The sequence below is a fragment of the Phascolarctos cinereus genome, unplaced genomic scaffold (assembly GCF_003287225.1).
Source record: "Phascolarctos cinereus isolate Bilbo 61053 unplaced genomic scaffold, phaCin_HiC Scaffold_9;HRSCAF=440, whole genome shotgun sequence".
Taxonomy (NCBI): Eukaryota; Metazoa; Chordata; class Mammalia; order Diprotodontia; family Phascolarctidae; genus Phascolarctos; species Phascolarctos cinereus.
Genome location: NW_027556402.1, coordinates 181,950,067 through 181,969,925, shown reverse-complemented (window position 1 = coordinate 181,969,925; position 19,859 = coordinate 181,950,067). Strand labels below are relative to the sequence as shown.

General features: G+C 35.2%; 1 protein-coding gene across 1 annotated transcript in view; it reads right to left on the bottom strand.

Moving 5' to 3' along the window:
* Positions 1-4,475: 4,475 nt before the first annotated feature.
* The window catches only part of FBXL5 (F-box and leucine rich repeat protein 5), a 49,762-nt gene continuing 34,378 nt past the window's right edge, over positions 4,476-19,859 (bottom strand). The window contains exons 10-11 of the mRNA XM_020992978.2: positions 16,569-16,717; positions 4,476-5,276 (exon numbers count right to left, since the gene is read on the bottom strand). Of these exons, the coding sequence (XP_020848637.1) occupies positions 5,200-5,276; positions 16,569-16,717 (226 nt within the window). The 3' untranslated portion in view covers positions 4,476-5,199. The remainder of the gene's footprint in view (positions 5,277-16,568; positions 16,718-19,859) is intronic.

The following is a 19,859-nucleotide window of genomic DNA, read 5'->3' as shown; positions in this document are numbered from 1 at the left end:
GAACTCCTTGGTGTTTTCAACTTGGGATCTCTTTCAGGAGGTGATCAGTGGATTCTTTCTATGGCTATTTTACCCTCTGGTTCTAGGACCTCAGGGCAATTTTCCTTAATGATTTCCTGAAAGATGCTGTCCAAGCTCTTTTGTTCATTGTGATTTTCAGGTGGACCAATAATTTTAAAATTGTCTTCCTGGATCTATTTTCCAGGTCAGTTGTTTTGCCAATGAGGTATTTTACATTTTCATCTATTTTTTCATTCTTTTGTTTCTGTTTGACTGATTCTCACTCTCTCATAGAGTCATTAGCTTCCATTTGCCCAATTCTAATTCCTTTTCCAAGCTACTGACTCTCTCTTGCATACCTCTCATTCCTTTTCCCAATTTTTCTTCTACTTCTCTTATTTGACTTTTAAAATTCTTCTTGAGCTCTTCCAGGAAGGCTTTTTGGGCTTCAGACCAGTTCATATTCCCTTTTGAGACTCCAGATGTAATATGTCAACAACGTTGTCCTCTTCAGAATTTCTGCCTTATCGTCAACGTTCCCATAATAAGAATCTATAGCACGTTTCTTTTTGCTCATGGTGTTTGCTTATTTCCTGGCCTTTGAAAAGACTGAGCTCCTCTGCTGGAGAGCAGGGGGGCACTGATCAAAGCTTCTTGTGCTGGAAGCATGGGGTCTGGTCACTGGCTTGGTGTGCTGGGGCCTCAACTGCTGGCAGTTGGAGGCTGTAGGGTTCTAGCAGCTTACCTGGTGTTGGGCTGGAATCAGCAACACTGGAACTCTAGAGGTAGGATTAGGTAGTGTGGCTCCAGGAGATTTCCTGCTCACCTGGGCCTTTCTTTCCTTTTGCTTTCTTCAGCTCCTTTCAGATGATGTTGCAAGATGTTCATCCGCCTGGGGCCCTTCGGAGGGCTCCTTCCCTTAGTTTGGCTGAGGCACCGGGGTACTTGGCTGCTGTAGAATACCCTTGGCACATGGTGGTTTTCCAAGCCAGTTTCCTCTGGTTCCCCTGGTGTTGGAGCTTGCCTGTTCCACCACCTGAGGTTCAGGATCTCATCCAATAAGCTGAACAGGGGCTTTCTGCTAGCTTGCTGGGACACCTCCAATTCTGTATTGCTACCCCTCCCCTAGGGCAACAGGGACCTTTCCCATTAATCCCTCAAGCTTCCTAGGCTACAGGACTGCTGCACCCTATCTTTCTGCTGGTTCAGTTGTTCCAGGGTTTTTTCCTGGGGTAATATTTTCTAGACTTTCAGAGATAAATAAGGGACAGTGAGAGCAACTTACTTTTCACTCTACCACCTTGGTTCCAGGTCTCATAATTCTTCCCAGCTGCATCTCCTAATTTAAATCTACTTTACCTACAGGTACTAAATGTTAGAGCTCAAATGTTGTGGATCTTTCACTCAAGTTAAAAATATTTGTGATAATTTGTCATGGCATCATAAATTTAGGCGTCCTTTAATCCAAATTCCTTATTTTACAATGGAAATCACAAATTAGCTTCTAGTATTTATAACATATGAGACCCCCCTGGATGCCTTCAAGATTATTGAGACCCTGTATTTTCATGTTTTAAAAATCAAACTGTCCTTATTCCACATAAAGCCAGCTGTTGTCAAAACTTATAACAAAAAAAATTTTTAAATATCACCTTATCATTACTGAAATAAGTAGGTTTAAAAATGAATTCTCTGAAAAAGATACAAAACTGTTTTGTTGCATTAATGCATTGTTGATAAGTGAAATGTGTACAAAAATGCAAGTAAAAATATATCTCTATAACAAGGCATAGAATTCATAGGATGATGTTCAAAATGATCTTATCTCATAGCACTTTCACAGACTTTAGTAAGAAGCCATTCAAGATACCACATAGTTCAGAGATTCTTAACTTTTTTGTGTCACGGACACCTTTTGGCAGTCTGGTGGATCCTATAGGTCATGTCTTAACAATAATATTTTTAATGTACATAGGGTCACAAAAGAAACCAATTAACATTTTAAAAGTTAACAAAATATTTTTAAAAGTTCATGAAGCCTCAGTTAAGAACCATTGCTCTAGTACAGTCAGTTATCAAAATTTTTTTTTAATAAAACAAAGTTCAGAGACCCTAAGAAGCCATGCTCTACAACCTACCCAACCAAGAGGTGACCTAGCCTCTACCAACTCCCTTATTCATAACCTAATCAGGGTTGACTTAAATATCACTTTCACAAAAACTGATAAGAATGCCAACATATAATCTACCAATTACAAATTAAGCCATGAAAATTGTTTTACCAATTTGTTCAACTATTGACATTTACTACTACTGCAGTTATTATATATATAGTTCAGGTATGTACATACACAAACATATCCTAATTTGTATTATATCTATTATACATATCATTCTCCTTAACTATAATATTCACTTAGATGCCAGTAAATTTCATATTTTTGGTATCCCCTAACATCACAGTGCACATAAATATGGTAGAAAATTTTTGTTGAATGAATCATTTTTAATTATGACTAACCCTTTATTACTATACCCTACTTTGAAGTACTAGTTGCCAAAAAAAATAATATGCCTTTGTTGAAAGCATTTATTAACTAAAATCTTTTACCTTCTCAGGGTAAAATCTTTTACCTTGGCAGTGGGCCAAGGATAAGGACCTTTCAATTTTTAACCAGAGCTTAGAACCCTTATTGCAGGATTGTTCTCACCATACACCTAATTTTTAAGTTGGTGTGTGTGTGTAGCCTAATTTGCTACAGTACTACAGAAAACAGCCGCATAGACCAAGTAGCATGTCTTTCAAGACATTTCTGAAGACCTGATTTACCTTGTCACTAATGCTTCCTTCCCTCTACCAAAATGTGCAATTATACTACATCATGACTTTACCATAGACTATTTTATCATCCTTTAGAGCTACTGATGTACCTCCCAAAGTAGGGTCATTCACAGGAATCTATCTTGTTTGATAGCAAGTGCTTACTACTTGTCATGACTTCTTATTGCTATCACTTCTGCTCTTGCTAGGTGTTCTGCTTTTCTTTTTCCTTGTCTTCTCCCTGTTAGAATTTCTTATATTTCTTAAGTTTTTACCAATAAAACTGTCTTAATATCCCCAACTAGTAAAATCAGGAGAAATCACAGAATTTCAGAGTAAGAAGGGACTGCTCTGGCTATCTAATACAATCCATACTCCCCCAAGAGCCTTACTACCATGTATTAAACAAGCCTTTGCTTGAAGACCTCCAAATAGGACTCCAGCTACAGAATACAGGCATTTTTAAAAATATGACCAATGTGAAAATGACTATACATATTATTACGACTTGAGTATACATATTATTATTAGAGAATTGATTTTTGTGTTGTCATTATTGGGGGCAGAAGTGGGAAGGGAAAAAAATATGCTTATAAATTGAAAAAAATTTCAATTAAAAAAAATTTTAAACCTCCAATTAAGGAGAACCTTCTAGAACTAGCTCACAAAACAATCCATTCCATATTGGCATAACTCTTAATTTTTGGAGCGCATATCCTTTTGAGACAGAAACTAACCAATTAAATAACATCACTGGTCACACTTAAAAACACCAATAGCCAAGTTAAATTATAACTAGTCTAAGAACTGTGAGACTCATTTCAGTACCTTCCCTATCTCACCCCTGCTACCTTCCTTACATTCTGTCACTATCACTACAGGAGAAGGCCAAATAACAATACTTGTCTTAAAAAAATCTCCTGTGAATGTCAAAAATATGCAAAATTTCTTTAAAGATTCAACACTTAAAATGTTTTTCAATATAATCTCTCTCTACTCACCTATGTCTTTTCAAAAGCAACTATAACAGGCTTGCAGAATTTAAAACCTTGGCTAGGATATATTTAGAGGAAAAAAAACAGAGCTCAACAAAACTGACACATCTGTCAAAAGTTGCTCTGTCAGATTCATTGTTTTATGGAGATCAAAAAACATTACTTTGTCCCACTACAAACCAAAGTAAACTTACTCTACCATCACTTCCAACAATAAAATTAAAACACAAAGATACAGAACATTGTACAAAATAACAGCAACATTGTTTGATGACTAACTTTGATGGACTTCGCTCTTCTCAGCAATGCAAGGATCTAAGACAACTTCAAAAGACTCACAGTGAAAAATACTATCCACATCCAGAGAAAGAATTATGGGGAGTCTGAATGCAGATGGAAGTAAATTACTTGCTCTCCTTTTCTTTTGTTGTTTTGTCTCTGCTTTCTCGTGGTTCCTCCCATTAGTTCTAATTCTTCTTTACATCATGGCTAATGTGAAAACATACTTAATATGAATGTATAAGTGATGCCTATATCAAATTTCATGCTGTTTGGGGGGTGGGGGAGGGGGAGAAAAATCTAAAACTCAAAATTTTGTGAAAGTGAATGTTGAAAACTGAAAATAAATAATTTTTAAAAACCACAAAGATATTAGTCAGTGAAATCTTCAAAGTAGATTTTATTTATACATTTGTTCATATGATTGTGAAATTGTTGAAAATCCCTTCCAAGATTCAACATTCCTGAAGGTTTAGGGACATTGGTGGGAACCTGTGGGGTTTTGAAGGAACTTCATACATAGATGTTTAATAGAGCTCACACCAAGCTAATTCACCAAGCAGCCAATTTATTTAATAATAACCTTTTAAAGAATCTTGTATTTGGCTATGTTTATATTGGCTCTAATAGATATGGTCAAATAAAAAGAAAATGCAATGGGAAATAAATTGGTTTCCATAAATTTCCATTTTGGAAGGTTTGAAAAAAACAGTACTTCTAAAAGATGCGCAACTTAAAATGATCTGCAAAGCTTGTTATGCTATTTGTATAGCTCAAGAAAAACAGTAGGTCCCACATACTCTATAACACAAAATAATCGAAAGTATACCGAAATGTCATTAAAAAATGACACTAAAAAGAAATTTAATGAGTCTGTTCCCACCCCTACCACAAAGCCTAACCCTGTTTTGAAACAAAATATCTGCATGAGATACAACACTGAACAATTCATTGGTAAATTAAAATTTTTGAGGTTTTCAGGAAGGAGCCAAAATAGGTCACACTCAAAAAGGGATGGTTAACACAAGAAGTGTACTGTAAGTAAAGTGCATGAAAGGAAGCCTGCTCAGCTAAATAAAGTAGACAAAGATCAGAAGTCAAGGGTCATTCACCAGACCGGCAGCAGGCTCGAAAACCACACTGCAAATTCTGGCATCCACTGGCGGTTTCAGCATGAGGACCTGTGGAAACAGAAGAAATGTGAAAGGAAGAATTTTTTTTTTAATTGAAGATAACTGGTATTTTTAAAGGCAAACTGGCTGTGTTTAAAAGTTATATATTGTTATAAAACTAAGACATACAAAATTCATGTATACAATTGTTAACAATTTTTTTTAAAGAAAGAGAATACATCAAAACAGCCTGACTTTATTAAAAAGTTGGGTAGAAGAAAAGAAGAGAAGCTGTTAACAAAACTTTACATAAGTATGCTCCCTGGCAGACACAAAAATCAAAGAAACAAGATTGCTAGGTCACAACAGATATGTTAAAATCCAAACATTTCCAAGTAAGAGAACAATTTAAGAAAATGTGTTCATTTGCTCTTCCAAAATACAGTATATTAAGCAACTGCAATAAAAATCCCAGAAAATAAAATAAAGCAATAAAACAGGATAAATCTAGCTTTTAGCATTTAGCTTACATCCAATTATTAGTAATGAAAGATGAAATGACACAAAGATCTTATGAAATTTATGATTCATTTACAAAGCAGCAACTACCAGCCACTCATGACACGGTTAACACTTTATCCCAGGCTTTCTGGATGCCTAGGTATTTAGTAAAGGAACCATAGGCATGGCATGAAGAGTTAAGTTCAAGATAAAATTACTGCCATCAAAAAGGTTTCATTACTGATGTTTGTATTTTAAAGTAAAGGGATCAATGTGATGGTTTTCAAAAACAAAAAATAAGGATGTCGCAAAGTACATTTTAACTATCAAGGCCTCATCAAATTGTAGCTCATTCAAAACTAAAAAATTCAGAAGTAGCTGAGTCTTGTTTTTATCAATTACATCAACCTAAAATATTGGCAATGGTGATCCCTAAGTGCTTGAATTTTTTAAGATGACCTCTATGAATTACTTCAATGAACAGACTAAATAGCATATTATTGAAAATCTGGGTTTATAATTCAAGCCTCACTTCACAACAAAACTTCAGAAATACTCATACTAACATATCCACACTTTTAAAAAATCCAATATAAAAGATGTGTATAGGCCCAGAGCTGGATTATAGCTCTGTCATCTGGGTACTAGCTTAGTTAACTTTGGAGAAGTACATCATTAGAGGACTGGGCACAAGTAGCACCAGCTACTCAGAAAAAACTATCCATTCAAGAATGGAAGAAGGGTTAAATCTGCCTCTCTAAAGGGAATGTCTATGCCTATTACATTAAACTCAAACAGAAATGATGCCTGCAGGTAGCATACTAACTTAGAAAACCACAAAATTAACAGTATCTGTGGTGTGTTGTATTTTCATTTATTTTATTAAATTTTCCCAATTACATATTAATCCGTTCTGGAGTTTCGCAAATCATGATTATGACATCTCCGACCTATACCACTGAAGTAACTGATCTTTGAAGTACTAAAGAAATATAAAAGATAACTAGAGCCTAGCTGATCATTATATATATTAATATTTGCATGCAATTAAAATACAAAGTATATTTATTTCTGGGAATTTAATTCCATGTCCTCACTTTCAGTGTGAAATTACAAAAACTATAGAATAATTTATCAGTATAAATGATCAATGGAATTATAAGAAATACAAGTACATACATTTCCTCAATATAATGCCAAAATATGTAAATAGTAAAGGAAATGAATAAACTACATGTTTATGTAATAGTGCCTTTTGAATGGCTTAATTTTTTTTCAGATGAGCAAATCTGAAATATTACAAACAAAATCACTTGGAAAAGTAATTCTGGTTTTTATAAACAGATTTTTTTTTCTGAAAAAATATGCTGTTAGGACAAGCATTGTATCTCCTCTCAGGCCCTCAAATCTCATTACCTACTCCTTCACTAGACCTGTGTCTGCTAAAAGCAAAGATTACACCATATATGCCCTGAATTACACCATAATCCACAAATGTTCCACCTCCACGATCAAAAATTCTTACATTCCTCTAGCTAATCATCTCATACTATTCCCCTACTCCCTATACCTTATTTCTCCAAATCTATTCTTTATCCCCATTGTGAATTCCAATTTCTCCAGCCTGTTACTCCTACTCTGACTTCCTTTTCTCTCCAATCTTTACCTATAGTTACCAATTCAACCCCACAACCTTCCCAAGCCTCTAGAAGCCTTTGCACCTTTATCCTATCAGTGTTCATGCCGTGCCAACCCCCTAATCCTGGATTGCTCCCATTTTCCACCTCCTTTATTTGTCCTCACCCACTACCAAATGAACAGGAGCTAGTAACACAAATAAACTCAATATATCCACTACAAATTATGCTACTGAAACTCAATTAGGCCCTTGATGCAGTAAAGCAATCATTTTATTCTTCTATAATTGATTTCTTGCCCTACTCTGCACAGAAGCTGATCTCTCACCATCTCATCTGAGGACCTTGCTTTTTTAAACTTATTGAGAAAACTGAGATCATTTAGTGTGGGCCATCAATTCTTCTTTCCTTCTCTTCCTTTCAAAACCCTTTAATATCCTCCTCTACTCTCTCCTTCTTTTACTCCAATCTCTGAGAAGAAACAGGCCTTCTATTTGCAAAATAGAAATGAGTTTCCTCCATTTTAAAAAAAAAACTTCACCAAACACTAATATCCCCTCAAACTATCAGTCTATATTTCTTCTGTGCTTTCCCAGCCAAATTGCTTTAAAAAAAAAAAAGATCTACTTCCCTTTCTGCCATTTCTTCTCCTCTCACTAATTTCTCAATCCTTATCTGTTTTCTAGCCTCACTGGAGTGAAACTACTCTCTCCAAAATACCAGTGATCTCTTATTTGCCAAATCAGATAGTCTTTTCTCCTTGGTCTTTTTTTTATCATTTAACAAGGCTGATCACCTCCTCCAAAATACTTTCTCTCTGGGTTTTTATAACATCATTAGTCTTCGTTTCTCCTCCAGTCTGTCTACTCCTGTTTTCTTTACTGTCTCATTTTCAATGACACCCTTAAGTGTGAGTTTACCCTAATGCTCTAACCTATGTCTTCATCTCTCTCTCTACATTCTCTGTTGGTATTATTGGTAGAGTGATGGTACATTGAGGATAGAGCACCTGTCATGGAGTTAGAAGACCTAGAAGCCTTTGCACCTTTGAGTACAAAATCTTGTCTCCAATACTTGTGGGCCTAGGTTGAATCATTTACCCTCTTAGCCTCGGTTTTTTCATCTATAAAAAAGGAGATAATCAATAGCAACCACTTCACAGGGCTGCTGCAAGGATCAAATGAGATTACATGTCAAGCATTTTCTAAATCTTAAATGTCAAATACATGTAATTAGTAGTAATAGTAGTAGTATTAACCTCATAAGCTCCCACGGGTTTAATTATCATCTCTATGCAGATGATTCTCAAGATCTATTCATCCAACCCCAGTCTCTCTCATGAGTTCCAGGTCCACATCAACATCTATTGAACATTTCAAACTGATATAAATCCAGAACTACAGATGTCCAGAACAAAACATCATCTTTCCTAACAAATCTACCCCTCTACCAAACTTCCCAGTTTCTATCAAGAGCATCAGTCTTATTCCAGTCTCCCAGGTTCATAACCTTGGCATTATTCCTGACTTCTCACCAACCCACACATCTAATCAAGCTACCAAATCTTGCCATTTCGACTGTCAAGATACCTCAAATATGCCCACTTTTCACAACTCATAGCCACCATCTTAGTTCAGCTCATCACCTTTTGCCTAGATTAATGAGCTGAAAGGGACATCAGAATTCTCCTAAATTGGTCTCCCTGCCTCAAGTTTCTCTCTAGTCCTTTGTGTTTCTCCACACATCTGCAAAGTGATTTTCCTCAAACATATATCTGACCCTGAAACTCCCCTACTCAATAAATTCCAGTGTATCCATATAAAAACCTTAGTTTGGGTTTCAAAAGCATTTCACAACTTGGCCCCAAACTACATTTCCAGTTTCATTGTACATCAATCTCCTCCCATTCTCTGCAATCCAAACAAACAAGCCTTCTCTTCCTGTTCCTCATACATGGGACTCCTTTGTACTTGCCACTCCCCATGTTTAGAATACACTCTTCCCTCCTCATTCTGCCTCAGAGAATATCTCACTCCCTTCAAAAACCAACTGAAGCACTACCTTCTATACTGAACCTTTCCTGATCCCTCTCAATTCTATTGCTTTTCTCTCCCTACCTGATATTTAATTACAGAATGAATCTAAATCCTTAAGAGGAAAGACTCATTTTTTGTCTTGGAATTCCAGCTATATTCATTGGTCATTTGTGTGGCACTGGGCAAGTAATTTACCCATATCTGGACCTCAGTTTCCACATCTGCAAAATGAGGGCATTAGAAGAAAACAGATGACCTCTGAAGTCCCTTCCAGCTCTAAATCAATGATCCTATGCCCTGCCCCTCCACTTGGATATGGCCCTGGCTCTATCTTATATATTCTTTCATTAGTTTCTCTTGATAATCTCATCCGCTCCCATAAATTCAATGGTCATTTCTATAATGACTCTCAAATCTACAATCCAGCCCTTATCACTCCCTCAAACTGTAGTCCAACATACTGCCTTAATATCTACACCTGGACATCCCAAAGGCTTTTAAATTCAACATGTCCACAAAATAACTGATCATTTCTTCCCAAAAACTCACCTTTCTCTCCCAATTTCTACTGAAGACACTAGCACCCTACCCTTCCAATCATCCAGGTTCATAGGCTTTTTTGTCACCTTTCTAAATTCCTCAATTTGATCAGTTACCAATCGTGCCAATTCTAGTTCCACAACTCTTTTTTTTGGTGGGGAGGGGGAAGAAGGATGACAACATCTATCATCTTCTTTCCACTTACATCACAAACACAATAATAGTTCAGACCCTCATCACTTCTCTCCTAAACTAGTGAAACAGCCTTCCAATTGATCTCTCTCCTCCAATAATCTTTTCCAAAACATCCTCCACAAATCTCAACAAAATTGATATTCCTAATGCATAGATAGGACCATTTCACTCCCCTGCTCAAGACACTACAGGGATTCGCTCTAGCATGTAGAATAAAATGTTAACTTCCAAGTTCAGAATTTAAAGCCCTTTACAATATGGCTCCAATTGCTCTTTCTAGACTTAAGCACAATTACTACCCTTCATACACTCTGTTCCCAGCCAAAAATGTCTCCTTGCTGTTCTCCATAAATGCCATCACATCTCCTGCCTCTCTGCCTATGCACAGGCTGTTCCCCTTTGTCTGGAATGTCTTCATCACTTCTGCCTCCTGAAATCCATGACTCAAATCAAGACTCAGTTCAACTGTTTATGTTTGAATATGCCCAGTACTCTTGAGAATTCGTGTCAAATAAAACACTGACATCACTGTGAAGAGCTGCTTCAGGAACTGAGCTGTCACCCATTTTTACATCCTCTTGATAACACAGCCAATGCTCAGAATCAACTGTTCTCTCTAAAAATGATTTAAGAGTTGTCTCTCTCAAGGCTTCCTGTGAACAGGGAAGGCATTTTGAGTTTCAAAGGGTTTCTTTTCAAGCAAAATGGACATCAGTGTCACCAAAAAAAAAAAATCAAAGGATTGAAGACCTAGAATTTGGGAGTCATCTAATCCAACCCTCTTACATTTAGCAGATAAAGAAACAGAAAATGACCTGCTCTAGGACACAAATAAGGAGGAGAGCTTAGAATCAAAGCTAGGTCCTATGACACCAAATCCAGTGCTCCTTCCGTCACCTCACTAAATTTGAAACTGTCAAAATCAGAAAACAATTCTGTCAGATAAGCTGTAATCTTAATCATCTTTACCATCTGAAAAATTCAACTGTCATAAATGGCATAGCCATCTTGTTAAAAAGTTCTTGTAATCCAAGGATGTGTTGGCAACTCATCATTTGATTTTCCTTAATTGCTATGACAAAGAGGGACAAAAAAGGGAAAGTGAATGGGTAAAACAATCATTAGAAACAAGCACTGCTTTCACTGAAGGTTGGGCTTATGTTGGACAATGATTAATAAGTCTTAATACCCAGGAATCACAAGGATCTAAAGCATAGAGACCAATTAAGATATAATCAAAATGTTTTAGTAGATAGAAATCAGCAAACTATCAATGTAGAACACTTCCCATACAGAAAGCTAAGTGGATTATAAAAATGAATAAAACATACTATTTAGGTAAAGCAACTTTTAAAATTACATGACTGGTACAAGATATTTACTCTTATTTTACTTTACAGCAAATAAAAATTCAAAAACTAATCCTTTTTAAATACTTATGTCATGAGAAGATTCCTATCAAATAAGATAATTACAATGTACTTGACAAACAAGGCTCATTTGATCATAATATTTTACAATCAAATTATTCTAAGCAATTCTAAAAGTCTGAAACTAAAATGTTTATATGACTATTAATTAAAATGTTTCAGTACATGACAGAGAAGTACAATTTATGATAGTAAAATTTCATGTAAATATCATTTGGAGGAAAATAACTACATAGGCAAATCTGATTTATAACACATGTCCCCCAACATGTGTTACTAAAATTCTGATGATTTTTCTCTTAATTTCATTTATGTAATTTTGATGTACATCTGCACTTACCTTAACTTACCTTTATATTCCTCTTCAACTTAAATTAAAAACATAAAACAGCAAATCATCTAAGGCTGCATTACCTCCAGAACTATGAATTAATCTACTGTGATTTTATACATGTTTTAAAAAGCAAATAAGTACTTTTTTAAAGGGCAGATAGTCAACACAGTATCGCACTAGAATCCTAAAACAGTAGAACTCAAAGTAAAAGTGTCTTTTTAAGTAAAGGGGCATTATGAAAGTCTGAGCCTTATGATATGATTTTTTTTCTCATTGTCTAATTGATTTTATGTTCAAATACTGGTAAGTGCCACATAGGGAAATAATGTGGAAAACCAAACTAGCTTTTAACTCAGCACATGACACAAGCACAGTACAATGAGTAGACACTCAATTCCAATTCCAATTCAATACCAATATTAACAAGGGCTGACATTCAGGGGTGGGTGAAGGGGGAGGACATTATACATCATATATCCCAAATTATTTTAAGCATCAATGATGCTTAAAATAAAATCTACATTCTTTCCCTCAATAGTGACAATGCTGACGAAAGGAAAAGTTAGTAGCATACACTTAATTCGATCATTTTTTCAAATTTTTTACTCAAATGACATCCCAATGTTTAACATTACAAAGACTCCATCTCTTTTGCATACTTCCTCAAATACATAAACCTTATTCTAAACCTGTAAAAGGCACACTAGCACATTTTTCCTTTAAAAAAAAGTCTCAAACAAGAAAACAAGGGAATCAAGGAATTTATACTAAAATTTTGTACAGTGCCTATATCGTAAGAGCTCAATAAATATTGAGTATTTTTAGAAGGTAAATAACTGAAACACTGTACAAAATTAAGTATAATGAAATCTTACTTTAACATTTCCTAGGTAATAAACTACTTGTCCAAATGCCATAAGGAAAAGATTCTATCACAACACTGCTTTGAGGGAAATTGGCTAGAATGACACAGTACAAGGGTAAATAAATATTATAAATCACGCTTCCATGTAAACTTTGAAAGGCTGCCATGCTTTTGAAATCATGTTTGTCAGGGTACAAAAAGCAGAGTCTAACACTGAGTTAAAAACACTTATCGTGTATAATTATTTTAATTTTTTCAATTAAAATTATTCATTAATTCAATTCAAAGTACCATCTCTTAAGTATCAACAGTATGTTCAATAAAACATAATTTCATCTTCTGAATCTTTACTATACAAAATTTGCAACTAAGACTGAGAGAAATACTGTAATAGCAAGCAAATTCAAATCTATTTAATTCTGTATTAGGTGGCCTCAGACAGAAAGCACTGCATAGGTTGATTAGATGACAGGTATTGGAGTCAGGAAAATTTAAGCTTCCAGTCCTGCTTCTGATACATTCTATAGCTGCGTAACCATGGGAAGTAATTTAACTTCTCAGATGCTAAATTAGAGATACACTGCTAATCTGCATGAGTAAAAGTATTTTATTTAGATCAAAATCAGAGGTATGGACCCCTAAAAATAGCATCTAAATTGTTTCAAGAGGTTTATCCAACCAAAGTCTAATATCAGATAAGCTAAACTTATAAAAATGAATTACTATCATCAAGATAGAAAGTGCCTCTATAAAATCAATATTAAAAAGTTATAATTTTGCATCTAACAATATTACATGATAATTTAAATTTTATAATATTGTTAGCTGTTTCTATATATCATCCTAAAAAAGGTCAATTTAACTCTTTGGACTTCAGTTTCCCAACCTATAATATGAGGAGATTCAAATGGATGATCTTTAATATCTCTTCCAGTTCTTTCTATAATTCTGAGACACTAGAACATTCCTTCAACTACAAATATCTCTTCCACAGAAATGTCTAGGAAAGGAGCTTTCTTAAAAAAAGGACTCCAAAACACTCTGACTAAAAAAAAGTTTTAAAAACAACTTTTCTATGGTCAAGATATCTATGCCTTTAAAACAATTTCAACCTATGTAATTATCAATTAAACTTCTCCCAATGTCAAATGTAAAAAGTATTCCTCACTAATTGTTCCAAATTGGAATATAAAATTTTTCAAATTTTCTTCCAAATAAATTTCAAACAGGCTTCTGATCACTCCATATTAAGGTTTTAAACTAAACGACTTCTGAAGTCTCTTTGAATTTATATACAGTCATTCCTCAACATTCACGGGTTTCACATACATGGTTTCACATTCGTGGTTTTTTGTGGGCTGGTTATCAAATGGAAATTTTTGGAGATTTGTGACACACTAGGGAAAATTTCAGATGACATGGATATGTAAAGAAAATAAAAAAAGTTTAGGAAGGCATAAATGCATAAATACTGTATAGCAGTCATCTATTTTATCATTTGCTACAATATGCATGCATACATAAAATTTATTATGAACAGTTAAAATTTGTGGTACAGTGGATAGAGTACTAGCCCTGGAATCAGGAGGATCTGAGTTCAAATCCGGCCTCAAACACTTACTAGCTGTGTGACCCTGGGCAAGTCACTTGCCTCCAAAAAATAAAAATAAACGGCCAAATTTTGCTCAGTGTGATAAAGAATTATAAGCTACACACTCTCTTTGGGACTATCTCCTCTTTGTCTACCACCCAGACTCAAGTCACATGATTTTGTCCAGCAGTGATCCTTCTATCTTGCATACTTTTCACAGACAGAAATGAGGAAAGCAGTTGCTACAGACACAATGGCAGCTTTGAAGACTCTGCATAACATGTGAGATACTAACCTCTCTTACGTAAAACTTCTTTATGGATGCAGTGTGCTGTTTTACTTGTTTTGTGTGTTTAATAAATATGATCAAAATTATTAAAAATAAAGGCTTGGGGTGGGATCTAAAGTTATTTATGGTTTTTCATACTTCGGAGGGTCCTACACCCCTAACCCCTGCAAGTCAAGAGATTAACTATACATATAAAACATATACAAATATACATACTTATAGACAGAGAGAAATTAAGATCTATATCATAGTTAGGGTCAGTAAATTGGCTAACTGCCCCCCCTCAAGGATAACCAAATTAGCAGAATCATTATATGGATATTCTTTTTTCAAGGTAACAGAAAACTCTGCTGAGTGTTTACAACTCAAGCTCAGATACTCTTATTTTCTTGCCTAAACAACTGTAATGGGTTAATATACTAACTGGTCTTTTTGTCTTCATTCTATTACTTTCTTTTTATCCATACTCTAATATCACTGTCCCAGTAATCTTCCTAATGATATCACTTTTCTACTTGAAAATCTTCTTTCACTCCCCAAGGGTCATTAAATAAACCCTGACTGGCCTTCTAACCCTACCTCCCTCCATCATCTCGCGCCAACCTACCCACTCAGATTTAAAGAAGCAGCACTGAACAGTGCAAAAAGGAATGGACGTGGCGTCAGGAAAATGTGGGTTCAAATTCTGACTCTCATCTGCCCTGACACTGCCCTTTTATCTCCACCTGAAAAAAGTGCCCACCAAACTAAATCTCCATAGACCATGCACCCCCTCCTGAGGCAGTTAACTCCCTCAACTTTTGAATTCTCACTCTAAAGAAAAGCTATCCTGATTAAACTCACCTAACACACTATCTAATTATATTAAGGTTAACCTTTTTTGTATGAAGAACCCCTTTGGAAGTCTGGTGAAGCCTACAGACTCCTCAAGATATTTTTAAATACAGAGGAATCCAATTATATCGAAATAAGGATGCATTTTACACCCAAGTTCACAGCCCACTGACATCCATGGACCCCAAGATAAGAACCTGAGTTAACATGTTGCATATTCATCATCTTGCCATCTCTCCTCCAAAAACTGCTCTCCATCCACCCTGGCTCTGCTTTTAATCTCTTACTCCAGAAGAATAATCAAATCAACACTACCACTGCTTCTAGAAAGGGAATGATAATCAACTACCCTATGATACTATTTATCATTACTCTAAGCCCTGAAAACAAAGCTTTCTTTCCTCTGGTCACCATTACTCTACATATGTTGTCTCCTTTTACTAGAACAAAGTTGGTGGTAGAGACTTGCTCACTTTCATATTTTTATCCCAGCACAGAGCATATTTTTAGGCATTAAATAGGTTCCTATGTTTTTCTAACTCATTCATTTTCTGAAACTTACTAGATGACTGACTAAGCAGTCATAGGATCACAGATCCAGTGCTCACTCTATTTGACCTTATATGTCATCTACTCTAGTTCTCTCATTTTACAAATGAAAAAGTTCAGAGACAAAGTCATGGCTGCCAATGGAGGCAAAGGGGTTAAGGATAGGGTGTGGTAATTACTGTAAGAGGACCACAGAAATAACTAGGCAACAGAAATTTGGTCCAATGCCTCAAGCCATACTCCAGATGTTTCTAAACCCTTATAACCCTTTCTACATTACAAACACATCTAAACATCCACAAATCTGAATACTTAAATTGCCATATACTTCAATAACATTTGATATGGCTTATAAAGTATCTTTTATTCACAAGTAAAACTTACCTTAAGAGAGCAAGTAAATTTAAATTTAAGTGTTAAGTTTACCAAAATGTAAAGAAATGAATTTGAAGTTAATGAAGATAGCCTGGTGAAAAGACAGCCAAGCAACTGAGCAAAAATATTAGTATTTTTAAAGCACAACTTTTATTATCTCACTTTTTAAAAAAAAGAAACATTACCGTTAATGTTGTCACAGTAGTAAAAGTGTTCATCATTTAGAGAAGGACATGCTGAGACCAAATCCTGCAGGCCAGCACCAGTTACAGTAAGACAACCAGATAGATTAAGGTGCTCTAAAAGAGGCAGTCCTCCTCCCAGAGTCAAAACCCTGTTAAAAGAGAGATAATCAAATCACATTAAACTATCCAAAAGAGAAGATTATGCAAGAATTCTGATGATCCATTTGAAGTTTAAATTTATTTTTCCATATAATGTCCATGGAAACCAGAAATAAAAGATTTTGACAACATTTATAAAACAGAGAGGCCAGCATAGCGGACTAGGCAGAGAACTGGCCTTGGAGTAAATCAAGGACTATCTCTGACACATACAAGCTGTGTGACCCTTGACATGTAACTTAACCACTTAACCACTCAGTGTCCCAGGCTACTCTTTTAAGAAAGGAGTTCTTAACCTTTCATATATTATGGACTCTGGCTCTCTGGTGAAAAATATAAACCTTCCTTCTCAAAATAATGTTTCTAAATGCAAAAAATAAAGTATACAGGATTAGAAACGAAGCTAATTATATTAACATAAAGATGTAATTTTCCCCCCAAGTTAAGAACCTTTACTCTAAGACTATATAAGTTTCAGAGCAAGTATTGATTTACATTCAGAGGAATTTGCTTGCTAGGAGCTCATTACAGTGTTGCAATCACAGCTTTAGTCTACATTTCGATATCAGTATCAATATAGATATATCTACAAATACATTTATAATATATATACACAGATGTAAAATAAACATTTTAAAACAGATTTTAGGCAACATTATATTCAAGTTAACTATTTAATCTCTCAAGATCTCTCAAGGAAACCCCTAACCTGAATTAATGAAATATATTCCAATAACTCAAAGTTCTTAAAAAAAAATGTTGCTTTCACATTCTGTGATTTACAGTCATTGCTGTCAAAATTAAAATAAGCACCAGAACTTTTATTAAGAAATCTATTAAAAGCTAAAATGATTGAAAAACATAAAAGCAGGGGCAGCTAGGTAGAACACTGGATAGAGCACCAGCCCTGGAGTCAGGAGGATCTGAGTTCAAATATGGTCTCAGACACTTATTAGCTAGGTGACCCTGGACAAGTCACTTAATCCTGTTTGCCTCAGTTTCCTCATCCATAAAACGAGGTGGAGAAAGAAATGTCAAACCACTACAATGTCTCTGCCAAGAAAACCCCAAACAGGGTCACGAAGAGTCGGACACAACTGAAACAACTAAACAACAAATTCAGAAAAGCTCATCACCACAATGAACAGAGTTTGGGCCAAATTAATTCAGAAAGATCACCAAGCAAGCATGGAAAACGTGCTTCATTCATTGATAAAAACAGAACCTTGAAGTATTTAAGTGTTTAAAATAAGTCTTTTGCTATTTACCAGAGAAAATGAAATTTTCTGAGACAGTTTTTATTCCTGATACAGAGATAATGTTACCTGAAATACTTGGGAAAGGGGTGGGACATTAGATTTAGATATAACAAACTGGGTCTTAAATTCCAGTTTAACAAACCATACTGTATTAGGGGAATGAACTTAGAGGAGGTCTGAATATGTTTCCTTATCTAACTGGTACACATACCTCTTCAGACATATACTCTGCAAATAAACTTCCTTTGCAGGTAAAAACTTAAAGCAAACTTTAAAATCAAAATTCCACCTCAAAAACACTCAGACAAAATTGGATGGTACTATTCATGTGTCCAAATGTCTGTCCATATGTCTCACATAGTTTAAAGGGCTATTATTATAACTAAAGTTACTAATCTATTAATCAATCAATCAACAAGTGTTTAAGCATCTACTATATATGTCAGGTACTAAAACAATCTCCACTGTGTGTCTGGCAGGGTTCACAAAGGAAAAAGTGAAAGGAATATCAAAATAAGAGTATAAGATCATGTATTTAAAGCTAGAAGAAACCTCAGAAGCCATCAAGTTCCTTCACTTTACAGAAATGGAGACCCAAAGAGATTAAGTGATTTGCCAAAGATCACATTTACTAACAGGTAGTAGCATGATTAAACTCCCAGTGTCCTCTGTCTGGAACACCAGTCTTCACTCCCCAGTATCACATCTCAATGCAACAACAACTTTATTAAGCATTTATTATATACAAGGCAAACAAAATTTTTCTTTAAAAACCAATTCCAAGGGGCAGCTAGGTGGCACAGTTGATAGAGCACCAGCCCTGGATTCAGGAGGACCTGAGTTCAAATCTGACCTCAGACACATAACACTTACTAGCTGTGTGACCCTGGGCAAGTCACTTAACCCCACTGACAAAAAAAAAGAAAAAAACACTAATCTTGACCTCAAGGAACTCACATTCTCAGAAGGGGATATACCATGTACAAAAATAAATACAATATAATTTAAGGAAGGAGAAGACATTAAATCACTGGGGGGGAGGGGGAAGAAATGAGGTTTTATGAATGAATGTATGTTGGAACTAAACTGGAAACCTGAGGTAGGAAGGAAGATAATTACTCTGGAAGGTAAAGATGAGAAGTGTAGAAGAATGGGGTCAAGTGAAGCTTCATATGTTTTTGTTTGTTTTTTAGAACAAGAAAGACCTGATTATATATTATAGTCAGTATGGAAGAAGACAGTGGATGGGAAGAAACAAAAGGAAATTATTGAAAGGAAAATGAAAACAATGTCAATGAAACATTTAAAAATACACAGAAGAGACACAAACAAAGCAGGTTTGGTACTGTCATGTAAAATTGTAATAAAGGTTCAATTTCATAGAGGAAAGGGAAAGGGAGGAAAGGGGAAGACAAAGCAGGAGAATTATCAGTGAGAAAAGCTCCTGGAAGAGATGAGAAAATGGGACACAGATACATATAGAAAGGTGACGCCTAGCGAAGAAAAAGATCAACTCTTCCTCAGAAACTGGAGCAAAGAAGGAAAGAAGCCACATAGGATTCTGAGGTGTGGATTAGGGGAGAAAAGAGAATTCTTGATTCAGAATTACAAAAGGTGATCTTGACTTTTTTCTTCGGTAAAAAGGAGGCAAAGACATCTACTGAGAAAGTAATTTCAAGATCTTTTCCATATCCTTAGGTGTTAATAGAGGCGATAAACTTTCAAACAACTGTATGAGCATGACAGCCAATCAGGGAAGAATAAAAGGATTATCTCAAGAGAAATAGAAATCTTTTGCTTTTTGCTTAAGGTATTTCTTTATATCTGTATACCTGTCTATAGCTCTACAAATAATGGATTAGAGAAAATCAAA